We start from the raw sequence: 14,754 nt of genomic DNA on the forward strand, positions 1-14,754 counted from the left end.
ATTTTAGGGAGCATTTTCCCTGGCAAGTTCATAAAGTCCCAGCACATCTTCCAATTGACAGCATCTTGGGTTCAGTGACATGTGGAGTTACTTTTGAACTGGGGATGTGTTCTATAAAAAGGGTAAAGAGAGGCGAGTCAGGGGCAGTGGGGAGGAGGAATGTTGGGAGACAGACCTTGGAGTGAGGGCACTAGGCAGGGCTGGTGGGGGAGGAGTAGGGGCACAGGGCTCAGACTGGCAGGGAGAGGAACAGAGGTGAGGGGAGTTCAGTGGGTTTAGGAAGGAGGTGGAAATCATGGAGATTCCAGAAACGTGGCGTGCTCAAGGGAGGGACCTTCAAGTGTGGCACTCAGTACTAGGATAAACGAATGCCTGTTCTTATGCTTTACACATGACAGTCATTCAATCAACATTTATGGAGCACCTACTGTGTATCAGGTACTGGGCTGGGCACTGGGATGATCGGGAGGCAGCAGCAGCACCCAAGCTGACCACCCAGATGCACAGCTACGAGGTCTAGAGCAGGGTAGCAGGAGCCAGCCAGGGCTGACAGCCAGGCTGCAGTCAGGGAAGGCTTCCTGAGGGAGCAGGCTCACGCACAACCTTGAAGCCAGGACCTCGCCAGATCCCAGGAGCCGGGGCCATGCAGGGGCAGGTGCTGGGAGAGGACACTTACAGAGTGGTGCAAGCACCGGGTGAGCGAGGCTCCGGCCTTCCTGAACATGCCTCCCAGGGCCACGGGGCACTGCTGACTTCTCCTCCAGGGGCAGAGGAGAGAGGAAGAGCACGCCAGGCCAGAAGCTCAGCACTTGGGTCCTACACACAGTCTAACAACAACAGCATGTCACTGTGCCAGACACGTGCCAGAGCACTCTGCTGCAGGATTATATATACCACACGGTCCTCTCGACAACCCTCCCGCACACACAGTCACACACATATCAGAAACCAGAGTGATCTTTAAAAGTTCAAATCAGCTTCAGTGCAGAAGTGACCCAGTGAGGAGCACTGATAGAAGGTGAGACCGTTGGGGAGCATGATAGTGAGACAGAGGAGGGGACAGTGGAATAAGCCCCTGGATGCAATAAGTGATTACCCTTTGTGGCACAATCTAGTGCCTCTCCACCCCTGGGCTTTGTTCCCCAGACCCACCATGAGACCCTAATAACACTACCGAAGCGAACACTTGCAAAGATGAAGCCCTCACCAGGGAACAATCCAGACAAACCCTCTGGCTTCACTTTTGTTTTTTTTGGTACCAGGGATTTAATCCGGGGGCGCTTAACCACTGAGCCACATTCCCAGACCTTTTTTATATTTTAATATGGACATGGGGCTGGGGATGTGGCTCAAGCGATAACGCTCTCGCCTGGCATGTGCGGGGCGCTGGGTTCGATCCTCAGCACCACATAAAATAAAATAGAGATGTTGTGTCCACCGAAAACTGAAAAATAAATATTAAAAATAATTCTCTCTCTCTCTCCCCCCACCCCCCGTCTTTTAAAAAAAAAATATGGACAGAGCCTCGCTAAGTTGCTTAGGGCCTTGCTAAGTTGCTGAGGCTGGCCTCAAATTTGCAATTCTCCTGCCTCAGCTGAGCTGCTGGGATCATAGGTGTGTGCCACCTCGCCCAACAGCTTCACTTCTTTTGATACAACTTAAAAATCACTGACTTAGGAGATCACTGAGCTGCGCAATACAGATTAGATTCCTCACAGCTGGTTGAGGATCACACTCTGACATGCGGGTCGTGACAACAGTTGCCAGGTTACTTTTCAGGGACTTGAAGGCTGCTTTGACTCCTGGGCCTGCCGATGTGTGGTGGGTGACTGGAATGGCATCTCTGTCTTCATGTTACATCTGTCACTTTGCTGCCTTAACCTTTGGGATTGATTCTACTGGGCCCTGCACGTGGCCATGTGGGCATGTGGGTTGCGGGCTGGCACTGGTGTGTGTTTTCTCGTGCTTTCTCAGCAGCTACAGTAGCCCAAGCAGCCCAAGTCCTTCGGCTCCATTGTAAGGCCCAGGTAGAGCCACAAGGCCAGGACATTTGCACAGGAGGATGGCGCCAGCTACACTAGGAAATGTCAACTGTGACCGCCTGGTGGTCCAAATTTCATGCAAGAAGAAACATCTTTTGGATCTGGAAATTACCAAAACTCTATCACTCTCGCAAGCCAATGAAAGCCTGTTCTCCCTGTGTCTGGAGAGCAGCCTGGTCCCTCGGTCAGGGTTGTCTCCCCCTAGCTGAAGTCCCAGTTACCGGCTTTGGCAAAGGCCCAACTAAAGCCCTGCCTGTGTGTTTGTGCCTGTGTTTGACGAGATTTCATTTCTACCATCACTGAGTCAAAAGTTCCCATGCCCAATATCGTTTCTTAAAAGAAAAAAAAAAGCTAAGGGGAATAAAAGTCACTATAGATTAAATAAGAGTTAACAGAAAAGCCACAGGAAGCAAGAAAGGACGCGCCTAGCTGGAGGACAGGTGCATAAATGAACGGATAGAACTGACAATGCGGGAATCAACTCTCACCTGTGCGGTGATGTGAGGAGGGTGGCGGGAGAGTGACCTCGAGAGTGCTGCGGGCTCAACTGAGAACAAACCTGGAAGGAAACTACAGTCAGGCCAAAGGAAGGCGTTCGCCGGGTTTGAAAGGCACTGCAGCGTCCAGGGCCTGGGTTCTGAGCACAGAGGAGAAGGGTGGAGTTTTAAAAGGCCAAGCTTGCCGCTGCCCAGCTGCTTCATGGCAGGATGGGTGGAGGGGGCCTGTCAGGAGGCACCGCTGCTCAGCGGCTGCAGGCGCGGCGGGCGCAGGCGAGGGCCCAGGATGCGCAGTTGCAGTGCTGTGGCCCCGTTTCACAAATACTCAGGGGAGCACACGCATGGGCTCCAGTCCCTCAAAAGCTCCTTGGCTTTATTTTGGGGATGCTGAATCAAAGTGCAACCTTTTAAAAAAAAATTATAGTTGTAGATGGGCAGAATGTCTTTATTTTATTTGCTTCATTTTTATGTGGTGCTGAGTATCAAACCCAGTGCGTCACACATGCCAGGCAAATGCTCTGCCACTGAGCCATGTCCCCAGCTCCCTCCTTTTTTTTTTAGCATTCTAATCCTAGGTTTATTCAATACATTTTAATCATTCTAAACAACAAAGTACAAATACAATCTTACCTAAAATGCCACAAAGTTATAAAACTCAAAACAAATTTTATAGTACTGACTGTGCAATTTAAAAAAAAAAAAAAGCAATGTACACGTTGCCAAGGTGTCCTGCAAGACCACGGTGAATGTCAGTCAGAACAGGGGGTTCTGTAATGTCCTCCCAGAGCTGGCTCTCACCTTGCTCACCAATTTCAATGTGTAAGGGATAGGTGGGGTAGGGGGGTGCGGGAGGACGGAAAGACAGAACCATTAATAGCAACTAACAGGTGGGGGGACCACCCTGGAGGCTGGAGGAGAATTCAGGCAGCAGGCAGTCGGGGAGGAGGTCAGGTCTACCAGGAATGGTGGATTGGTCCCCTTTCCTGTAGACATAGCACATCAACAGCAAGGGCACAACCAGGTTTGCCAGACTGGCTCAGGTCATCTGTGAAGAGGCTGGGCCACACTGCCACCTGGAAGCTTTCCCAGCCCTTTTTATTGTCTTGAGACAGGGTCTCACTAAGTTGCTAAGGGCCTCACTAAATTGCTGAAGCTGGCTTTGAACTTGTGATCCTCCTGCCTCAGCCTCCTAAGCTGCTGGGATTACAGGTGTGCACCACCACACCTGACTCCTATACTTTATTCTAAAAAATGAACTGTGTCTGGGTCACTGGACTCAATGTTTGAACTGAGACAGTAACATTCTGTGACCCTGTGAAATATACATTTGGTCTCCCTCCTAGGACTCTTCAAAGCAATAGTATCTTTTTGTGTGCTACTGAGTTGACCAATGGCTGGCAGCCCCTGGGTAGCTTCAGAAGAGGGGCTGCTCACCAGAAAGACCACAGCAGCACTAGCAGGCTGGTTTCAATCCCACCCCTTGAGCTTGGAGGAGAGTAAGCAGTTGAGGGCTAAGTTGATGGCCAAGGGCGAATGGTCTAAACAATATATATATTTTTTAGTAGATGGACATGATACCTTTATTTTATTTATTTATTTTTATATGATGCTGAGGATTGAACCCAGTGCCTTACACATGCTAGGCAAGTGCTCTGCCACTAAGCTACAGCCCCAGCCCCTGGACATAAAGGTTTTAAGATATATCCAGGACTTGCTTTAAAACTACCCAGATGGAAGAACTGGGAAAATAGCTGGGGTATAGCAAAGTGAGATGAGCCATGAATTGAGGTTTGGGAGCCATTATATTCTCTCCCTTTGTATCTGTTGGAAATGCTACATATCCATGAGGAGGAAGGCAGAGCCACAATGTGGAAGGAGCCCGGGAACCTGGTGATGGAGGAAGCATGGTTCATCTCTGGACTGAGGTTATGGGAGGGGGGAAGGAGGGGGGATGGAGGGGGAGGGAGGGGGAAGGAGGGGGGAGAGGGGGAGGGAGGGGGAAGGAGGGGGGAGAGAGGGGGAGGGAGGGGGAGAGAGGGGGAGGGAGGGGGAGAGAGGGGGAAGGAGGGGGGAGAAAGGGGGGTGGGAGGGGGAGACATCAAATGGATCTCGTTTAAACAGTTGGCTCCATTAACAGCCAGTTGAGGTTTAACTGATGTGCCCTATTGAGGCCTGCAGCCAAAAGCCACTCCAAAGAGCACCACTGTGTCTGAACAAGCTGCTGTGAGGGTAAAAGCAACACAGGCTCCACCCTTTTTATTGCCCAGAGGGTGTTGGAACTTATAAAATTTGAACTTCAGTTGAATGCTTGAGGGAGGAGAAAACCCAGGGTTTTCTCTGAATGACAGGGATAATTTAAGGTTGGGCACCTCAACGTATTTTATTTATAGGAATGGCTGGCTGTAGGGAGGCTGCAGCTGTGATTGGTAGAAGCAGCTGTCACTTACATAAGCCTGGGTGTTTGGAACTGTGTGCTTTGACAGCGTTCATGGTTGTCCGTGTTTGGATGGGATTACTCGGCATGGCCATGGGGTGGCCTTGTCTGATGCTGATGTTCTGGGCAACTGCTCATGTTCAACAGGAAAGCACAGTCCTAACTGTGGGTGCCAGGCGGCTTTTCTCCTCCTGACCTCTTGAACGAAGAATAAAATTCAGAGCCCTGGGATGGGGGATCCAGGTTCCATCCCCAGCATTGCAAAAACAAGACAAAAACAACAACAAAAACCAAACCAATCCACAGAGCTGGATGAGATCTCATGGGGGGCCATGGGTCCCACCTCACTTCCTGTGGCCGTCCCACTTTGTTGCTGCTGTCCAGGCACGCTGTTCCCCAATATCCATTGCTCTACAGCCATCAGCAAGCCCTTCTGTAGAGGGCCAGGCAGGTGGCAGTGGATCTGGCTGTGAGCGGTAGTGTGCCCACCCTGTTCCGGGGCGACAGACCCCTCATGTCATAGCAGACATGACGGAGCCTGTGCCATGCTCTGGCAGTAGAGCTGAATCACCAGTGGCATTTGGTGAGAGCCCCCCTGCCCTTCTCTCCATGCTGGATGGAATGAGTCGCTACAGGGAGGCGTTTGGACCTCGTGAATTTGGGCAAGAGTCTGGAGAGGTGGGAGACCTCGACGGGCCTAGGCTTCAGCTAGACGTATCTTTCCAAAGAACAGAAGCAATGGTACAATCCATTCTGTGAGTTCTACTAGTGTGACTCTGAAACTCCTCCATGGAGAGGTGGCATCTTGTTCCCCCTCCCATGACACTGGGGGCAGCTCTGTGACTGCCCTGGTCTAGAGTGGGCCAGCTGTAACAGGTGTGGCATCCAAGGCCTGTGCGAAACAATGCCTCTCACGTCTGCCCTGCTCTCTTGGCACATTCACTCCTGGAACCTGGCCATCATGCTTGAGAAAGTCCAAAGGGCCTGAGGAAGGCCTACGTGGAGAGGAAACCAGGCCCAGGCCAAGTCCCTTCCTGGCTAACAGAAAGCTCCAAGTTGCCCAAGACCGGGAGCTGTCTTGGAAGTGGACTCTCCACCCCGGTCAAGGCACCCCTGCTGACGCTACGTGCAGCAGCAATGAGCTGGCCAAGCTGCAGAGTTGAGAAGCACAGGGTTCAGGATGTTTGCAACGCAGCAACAGGTCGTTAGGTGGCAACAAGTTGTAAAATCAAGATTTTGTGATTAGAGCCACCTTTCTCACAAGCAAGAAATAAACTTCTATCTTGCTGAAGCTGTTTTTATTTCAGATCTCTGCTGTTTGGTTGTGCTAGCTTCCATTGCTGTGACAAAACACCTGAGAATAACAACTTCAAGGAGGAAAGACTTAATTTGGCTCCCAGTTTCAAAGGTTTCAGCCTGGGGTAACTTGGCTCTGTCGCTATGGGCCTTGCTGGCAGAAGGGCGAGGGGAAGGAAAGCCACCAGATCATGGCAGCCAGGAAGCAGAGAGGGTGGGGTGTGCTGGGGACAAGATATAACCCCCCCAGGACCCACTCCCTTCAACTAGGTCCCACCTCCTGCAGTTTCCACCCATCCCCCAATAAAGCAAACAAATTCTGGATTTGTCAGCGGATCAATCCATTGATGAGGTCAGAGCCCTCAAGATCCAATCACCTTCCTGAAGGCCCGACTCTGGACGCTGCTGCACTGGGGACCAAGCCTTCAAGACACGAGCCCCTGGGAGACGTTCCATATCCAAGCCATAATACTGGCCACGCCTCTTAACGAATGTGCCACCTCAGGGCCTCTTCTGCCATTGCTGTCCCCTCTCCCTGGAGTGCTCTTCTCCTGTGTGTCTGCCAAGTTCCCTTCCTCATCAGAAAGCCTGCCCTGAGCCCCCTGCATGAAATAGTGCCCTCATCTGCAGCTCCTTTGCTGTTCTCTCTTTCTCTGTAGCCATTATGCCGTCTATTTCTCTGTGTGTTTCTTCAGTGCTCGTGTCCTTTGCTCGAACACAAGGGGCCAGAAGACCGGAATTGGTCTGTCCTACTGACTACAGTCCCCGGCAGCAGCCTGGCATGTAGCAGTGCTCAGTAAACCTTGGCGGAATGATCCCAACACTCCGGCCTCTCAGATCCTATTCTTCCTCTCACACGCTCATCCCCTGGGACAGTGATTTGTGATCCCGTGAGAGTCGATGCCCTGTTTATTTACTTATTTGGGGGAATTGAACCCAGGGCCTTGCATATGGCATGCACTCTGCCACTGAGTTACACCCTCAGTCCTCAACACCCTCTTTATACCAAATAGACCATAATGTCTCCTTTTCTCTCCTGAAATAGTTTAAATACCCAATATAAGCTATGGATTCATTTGCTTCTAGCCTGCATGGTTTCTAGGAGAGGATGCATGTAATTCTAAGGCATCCTGTCTGCCCTCCTCCCTTCTTTTTTGTGGTGCTGGGGACTGATCCCAAGGTCTCGTGAAGGTTAGGTAAGTGTCCTACCACTAAGCTATATCTCCAACCCCTCAAAAAATTTTTTTTCTTCAAATCTTCAATTTTCTGAGCTTTCAATATGATATGCCAAGATTTGGTTATGTTTTGTTTGCATTTTTAAAAATTTATTTATTTATCCCAATTTGTTATATATGACAGTAAGATGCATTGGAATTCATATTACAAATATACAGCACAGTTTTTCATATCTCTGGCTGTACGCAAAGTATATTCACACCATTCATGACTTCATACAAGTTCTTAAGGTAATGATGTCCATCTCACTCCAACATCTTTTTGACACTCCTTGCCCCCTTCTTTCCTTGCCCTCCCCTCTGCCCTATCTAAGTTAATCTAATCCTCCCATGCTCCCCCTCCCTATCCCACTATGAATCAACCAACCCTCTTATATCAGAGAAAACATTTGGCATTTGTTTTTTTGGGATTGGCTAACTTCAGTTAGCATCATATTCTCCCACTCCATCCATTTACCTGCAAATGCCATAATTTTATTCCCTTTTATTGCTGAGTAATATTCCATTGTGTATGTATATGTATACCACAGTTTCTTTATCCAGTTATCCACTGAAGGGCATCTAGTTTGGTTCCACAGTTTAGCTATTGTGAATTGTGCTGCTATAAACATTGATGTGGCTGTGTCCCTATAGTATGCTGTTTTTAAGTCCTTTGGGTATAAACCGAGGAGTGGGATAGCTGGGTCAAATAGTGGTTCCATTCCCAGGTTTCCAAGGAATCTCCACACTGCTTTCAGATTGGCTGCACCAACTTGCCGTCCCACCAACAGTGTATGAGTGTGCCTTTTCCCCACATCCTCACCAACACTTATTGTTGTTTGTATTGTTTGCATTTTTCCTGCCTAGTGTTCTGAGAGGTTCCTAGATCTTGGTGTCTGATGTTAACTTGGGAAAACGTCTCAGTCATCATTGCTGCAAGTATTGCTTCTGCTCCTCTTTTCCTTCTCCTCTGGCATTCCCCTTATATGCATGTTACACCTTTCCTACTTGTCTCCCAGTTCTTGAATATTCTATTCTGTTTTCTTTTTTATCCCCAGTGATTTTTCTCTTTGCTTTTCCATTTTCAATATTTCTGCTGTCATATCCTCAAGCTGAGAGGGTCTTTCCTCAGCTGCACCCAGGCTACTGAGGTAAGTAAATTATTCCTACATTATTCCTATTCATTTTGTTTTTTGAACCTGAGCATTTCTGTTGGATCTTCCCATTCCTCTACTTGTCTGTTCCTGCACATTGTCTTTCTTTTCCTTTTTCCCCTGGAGCCCTTAGCATATCAGTCGTGATTGTTTGCAGCGCCTGGTCTAGCTTCTCAGGAGGGCAGGTCTTGTCAAGAAAATCAGAAGGGCTGGGGGTGTAGCTCGGGGGTAGAGAATACTCGGGCTTATGTCAAAATTGTTACTTCTCCCCCTGCCAGAAGTAGGAGATTTCCCTCCAGTGTTCACGGTGGGGAACGGCAGGGCTCTGGGAGGCAGGGCTCACGATGCTGCTTCCCTTTAAACTTTTAAGTCTTAGACTTGCGCACACTGAGCCCCTAGAAATCCATCCATTTCAGCTCAGGGCCCGCTCCCAGGTCCAGGTTCTGGGAGTTTCTACTCCAGGAAATTGGGTTTCTGTGCATCTATTTGCCTGTCTTTCTCTCCAATTCTAGGGCAGCAATTTGTCCTGTGACCTCAGTTCTCTGATGGATCTAAGAGGGGTATGCTGGTTCTTCAGTCGGTTCAGATTTTTACTTGTTAGGATGGTTAAGTTGCCCAGGCTGGCCTCAAACTTGCAATCCACCTGCCTCAGCCTCCTAAGTGGCTGGGATCCCAGGTGAGCACCACTGTACCCAGCCAAAAATGGATATTTTGGTATGAAAGTGCTCAGGCTTGCCCACACCCACACTAGAAGGTTCCATAAGGAGACCATAAAGAAATAAGTTCAGGGCTGGGCTGTAGCTCGGGGTAGAGGGCTGGCCTAGCATCTTGGCATGCACGAGGCCTTGGTTCCATTCCCAACACAACACATAAAAAAAACTGGCAAGACTTTAGCAACTTGCCAGTCCCTTCCATGGGCAGCCATTTCTGCCTTTCAGAGCATTTTCAAGTACTTAAGAGGAGCCACCCATCCAAAGGTGGGTCTCCGTTCTCTGTCATCAACTTCTCCCAAGCATCTCCTCTGGCCAGGCCCTGGCATCGTGCTGAGATTACAGCAGGGACCTGGTCCAGCAAGACCTTGCCACACAGGGGAGCTGGAAATGCCCCTCAGTGTTTCTCCACTCACCCAGCAAGTACTTCCTGACCAGGGCGGGCGTGTGTGACGGCTCCAGCCCTCTGCCCCAGAGGCAACAGTGAAGTCCTAATCCTCAGTACCTAAGAATGGGACCTTGTTGGGAGCTGCCACATGGAACCCAGCGCCCTCAGCCCTGAGCCACGAGTGTGGGGGTGTGGCAAGCCAGCCCCAGCTGTGTGTGAACCAGGGGCGCTGAGTGCACAGGGTGGGCTGGACCCACGCTGCCTCTCTGTTTGGGCGGGTGACATAAGTGCCTTTTCGCTGGCTCTGCCCGTGATCCCACACAGCACATGAGATGGGCGTGGCCTCCCTAGATGTCCGTCAATCTGCTGACAGGGGACATCCTGAAGCTAGACTCAACCGGCTGAAGCCTGACCCCTGGCCTCATTGAATGGCTTCTCCCCCACAAGAGGGCTCAGGGCGGCTCCTCGCTCTTTCTTGCCTGCCTGGCCCCCTGTGGGAGCTGCGGCTGAGGAGCCGTCACTCCCACCAAAGAAAAGGTACTTTCTGTGTCTGTGTCTTGGATGACCCTGACGGGTTCAGTTGGGTGATGCAACAAGATCTTACTTGGAAATGGGATCTTTGTGGATGAATCAATTCAAGACAAGGTCAAATTGGTTTAGGGTGGATCTTAATCCACCTGGTGTCCTTATAAGATGGGCAGGAGAGACACAGGCACACAGGAAAATGGCACCGGAAGACGGCCGAAGTGAAAGATGCATCTACTAGCCAGGGACGCCAGGGATTGCTGAGGAAGCCAGAAGCTCAGGGAGGGGTGTGGGAGAGATCCTCCGCCGGAACCGCACAGAAAGGACGCCCGTTGATCCCTTGACTTTGGGCTCATAACCTCCAGTACCACTGGGGAATAAATTTTAGTTGTTTAAAGCTACCCACTTTAGAAAGCTGCTACTTTGTTAGGACAGCCCCAGGACATTAGTGCCAGGTCACTAGAGGGCTGAGTCCCAAAGGAAGAGAAAAGATGTACTAGGTCAAAAGAATGGCAGGTGCAGGGGCTGGGGGCAGACGGGAGCAGGTGGACTCAGGAACTGAGGTCACTGTGGAGCTCATCCTGTTGACTTGGTTCCTGTGAGAACCCTGCAGGATGCCTGGGGCTGACCACCTGTGCTCTGGAGCAACACAGATTGTTATCGTTCCAGGAGGGACATTCCCTATGTCATATCAGGGGAGAGTGGGTGTTGGGTGCTTCAGCCTCAGAACACTCAGCTAAAGGATGAGAGGCCTGAGGCCAGGTCTGAGTCCAGAGACAGTGGAGGTAGGTATTGTGACTACTGTGTGTTCTAGGGGGACCAACTGTCAGTTTGCCTTTTAAAGTCAGTTTCCTTATCTATCAAATAAATACAAATAGTTCAAGGAAAGCACTTTACCTACTCGTGGACTCACAGAGACGCCCAGTAGATGATGGACGCTACTTATAGGGTGGGTGCTTCTTTTTTTATTGAAGTTCTGGGGATGGAAGCCAGGGCCTTGTGCATGCTAGATCCCCGAGCTCAGTGGGTACTTTATATGAATACTCGTTAAATCAATATAACAGGGTACAGGGGGCTCAAGGTATGTGAATTCACACTGCACCTTGACTGGTCAACTTCTCCATCAGTTACAAAAGGGCTATTTAGAACTGGGGACTTGGGGTGTAGCTCAGTGGTAGAGCTTGCCTAGCATGGACAGACAAATCCTTGGGTTCAGTCCCCAGTACTGAAAAAAAAAAAGGCAAAAAAGGCATAGATCTGAAAGGCCATGATACTTTGAGAGGACCATAAAAATGTCTTAATTTTAATTTTTTTAAAATGTAAGAAAAGATAATAATTAATGTGGGATAATGAATTCAGTCTGGATGCTTCTTTCTAGAAACATGGATGTCAAACATAACTCTTGCATTCTTTTTACAGAGAAAGGGACCTCCGAAGGCAACAGTGACTAAGGCCCGTGAGAGTGGTAATCTGGCATTGAACACAGGTAAATCTGTGTGTGGTTGGGACTTCGTGTGCAAATATGAGTGTCTACACGTGAGCATCTCTCTGTGCACATCTGTTGTGTCTGTGAACATGTGAGTGTAGTGGGGGCAGTTTCTAGGAACCTTAAAGGGAGGGGGTCATGAGGGTCTGAGCCAAGGCCACACCGCGCCCCTCCCTCGCCCCTCCCTCGCCCCTCCCTCGCCCAGGTGTCTGGGAGGTGCCCTTGGGCGGCTCGGAGACTTGTTGTTCCTGAAGCGGCCAGCAGGGGGCGCGCGGAGTCGCCTGGTCCTGACCGGGCTAGGTGGTCCCGGGGCTCTGAGTTTGGGCACAGGTCAACCTGGGTGCCCTTTAGGGACTGTCGTCTCACTCTACAGAGGAGGCCCGGCGCAGCGTGGGCGCTTGTACAGGCTCAGTGGGGGACGCAGGGCTGCTGGCTTCCTAGTCCACAGTTCTCCAGTGACTGGGGACCTGCCTCGGAATTCACTCCTGGGCACCAGGGGCTGTGGCCAGGGCCTCCTCCTACTTGCTCTGAGACAGCCTTTCCCAGGCGACGTCCACCTCCTACTCCCCAAGCCTCCCCTCTTCCCAGGGCTCCCCTAGTCAGTCCTCCAACGCCGAGGACCTAAGGGTAAAGACGATGGCCTTCTATTTACTCTGAGCGCCTTACAGGTCCCAGCCCTTTCAATTTTTTTTTTTTTTTCAAATTTTAAAAATTCTGGTAAGATGCAGGTCATATGAAAATTTTCACCATTTCTAAGTGGACGGTTGACGATATTAAACTCTCACATTGTTGGGAACCATCACTGCCATTCTCCTTCCCGAGCCTGTTTCATCCTGTAAAACTGCAACTCTGTGCCCATTAAACAATAATGTCCCTTTCCCCATCCACCAGCCTGTTTTCAGCCTGTTCCCTCTCTCCCTCTCTCCCTTCCTTCCTTCCTTCCTTCCTTCCAGGGGCACTTTGCCACTAAGCCACATCCCCAGCCCTTTCTATTTTTTTTTTTATTTTGAGACAGGGTCTTACTAAGTTGCCAAGGCTGGTCTCAACCTTGAGGTCCTCCTGCCTCAGCTTCCCAAGTGGCTGGGATTACAGACATGCACCATGGAACCTGGCTGGGTGCATCACTTTTAACCCCAGGAAAAAGATTCCATCCAGAAGCTGAGTCACACACCCAAAGCCAAAGATGACAAGAGCCAGGATTTGAACTCAGAACTCTGACTTCAAAGCCTGTACTTACTGCCACTGTGGAGCATGGGAGACTTGGAGCAGTGACATGGTGGCTGCTCCTCATTCTGAGGGCACCAAAGATGCAGAGACTGATGGATGCTCCGTGGAAAATGGGGGAATGCAGTCTGGTCAGGCACGTTTTATGGGTGAGGATACTGATAACTGGGGAAGGGGGAATGACCCACCAGGTTGCTACTGGGGCCAGCTCACCTGAGTCCCAGGCTGGGTATTTTTCTGTTCCTAGCAGGCTGGGTCTTCCACCTGGCACAGAGTAACTGGTCAATAAACTCACTGAATGAGAGAAGGAATGTCTCCTGTCACTCAGAGTGAGTTGTCACAGACTCTACCCTACTGCTCCACACCTGACGGGGGCCAGCCACACGGGGCACACACCTTAGTACCTCAGCAAAGACTGGACTGGTCATGTGCTACTCCCGCAGCCACCACCATGTGTAAAAGTGTGAATTCTCCTATTGTTTAAGGAGTGCATGATCTAATGAAGGAAACCAAAAGCAACCCGGCCAAGTCAGTACAGATGAGCCTTAACAGACAAAGGATTCTGGGCTGGGGCTAGGGCTGGTTGCTAGAGCATGTGTGAGGCCCTGCTCTTCCTCAGCACCACATGTAAATAAATAAGATAAAGGTACTGTGTTCACCTACAACTAAAACAAAGGATTCCTACAAATCTAACAAAAGGCCCACGTTTCAATAGAAAAGCAAAAGTAGTCGAAAGATAGAATTGGAGGTGGGTGTGGTGTTGTACATCTGTGATCCCAGCATCTTAGAAGCTAAGGCAGGAGGATTGCAAGATTAAGGCCGGCCTCAGCAACTTTGTGAGACCCTGTCTTAAAGTGAAAAATAAAAAGGACCTAGGTTAGAGGTAAGCATCCCTAATTTCTAGTGTGTGTGTGTGTGTGTGTGTGTGTGTGTGTGTATAATTTCCCTATATATATTTATGGGAAATTAACCCACAACAAAGAGAACTTTGCAGCTGGGCATATAACTCAGGGGTAGAACACTTGCCTAGTATGTGTTCCAGGTCCAGACCCACCAAAAACTTGCTTGAGGTTACTCATAATTAATTAAATGTAAACTAAAATGAAACTATTGTTTTGCCTCAGATAAGTGAAGAATGAGTTTGAAACCCACCCAATTGGTGTTATAAGGCACTGGAAAGCCATAATACATGATTTGAAAACATGGGTTCAAGGGGCTGGGGATATAGCTCAGTTGGTAGAGTGTTGCCTCCCATGCAGAAGGCCCTGGGTTCAATCCCCAGCACCACAATAAAGAAAAAAAAAATCGGGTTCAAGTGCTCATTGGTATCAGTTTTGGAAGGCAAAGTAATAACATACATTACTCTTTAACGCAATGCAGTGCCTCCTCCCCTGGAAATGGATCTTACGGGAATATTCTACCTACACACATAGCCACACACCTGGACCATCAGATGATCCCAGTGTCCCTGAGTATGGCTCAGTATCACCGTACAGTTGTCCCCATTGCACACTATCATGCAGCTGCAAAAAGGAGTGTGCTGCTCTTGGCATTCTGCCAGAGAACATATTCAGGTTATCTGGAAAAGGCAGGCTGGTTCCACGCTGACCACGTTTCTTGGCCTGGCCACCCTTCTGCCTTTTTGGGCCTGTTCCCTCCTTGGACAATCCCTTTCTGTGGGCTGTCACAGGGTTTCGTCACCAGGTGGCAGGAGGTGAGACAAGGCATGCTTTGCTGCCTGTCCATGAAGTGGCCAGCACTCAACTGACTCTGCAGGAGGGGAC

General features: G+C 49.9%; 1 protein-coding gene across 5 annotated transcripts in view; it reads right to left on the reverse strand.

Annotated features, from left to right (window-relative positions):
- Positions 1-14,754, reverse strand: part of Kyat1 (kynurenine aminotransferase 1) — a 31,207-nt gene that overhangs the window by 9,683 nt on the left and 6,770 nt on the right. For 2 of the 5 annotated variants that reach the window (XM_046451563.2, XM_046451564.1), the window contains exon 2: positions 2,531-2,601. The exons of 2 other annotated variants lie outside the window; for them this stretch is intronic. Coding sequence is in view for 1 of the 3 variants with exons in the window: in XM_046451562.2 (XP_046307518.1) it covers positions 677-724 (48 nt within the window). In the remaining 2 variants the exon portion in view is untranslated. Of the gene's footprint in view, positions 1-676; positions 828-2,530; positions 2,602-14,754 lie in introns of all 5 variants that reach the window. One more of the 5 variants, XM_046451562.2, reaches the window with a different exon arrangement.

Source organism: Marmota monax, unplaced genomic scaffold, assembly GCF_021218885.2.
Source record: "Marmota monax isolate L192 unplaced genomic scaffold, Marmota_monax_Labrador192_F-V1.1 WCK01_AAM20220418_F8-fsc00020, whole genome shotgun sequence".
Classification (NCBI taxonomy): Eukaryota; Metazoa; Chordata; class Mammalia; order Rodentia; family Sciuridae; genus Marmota; species Marmota monax.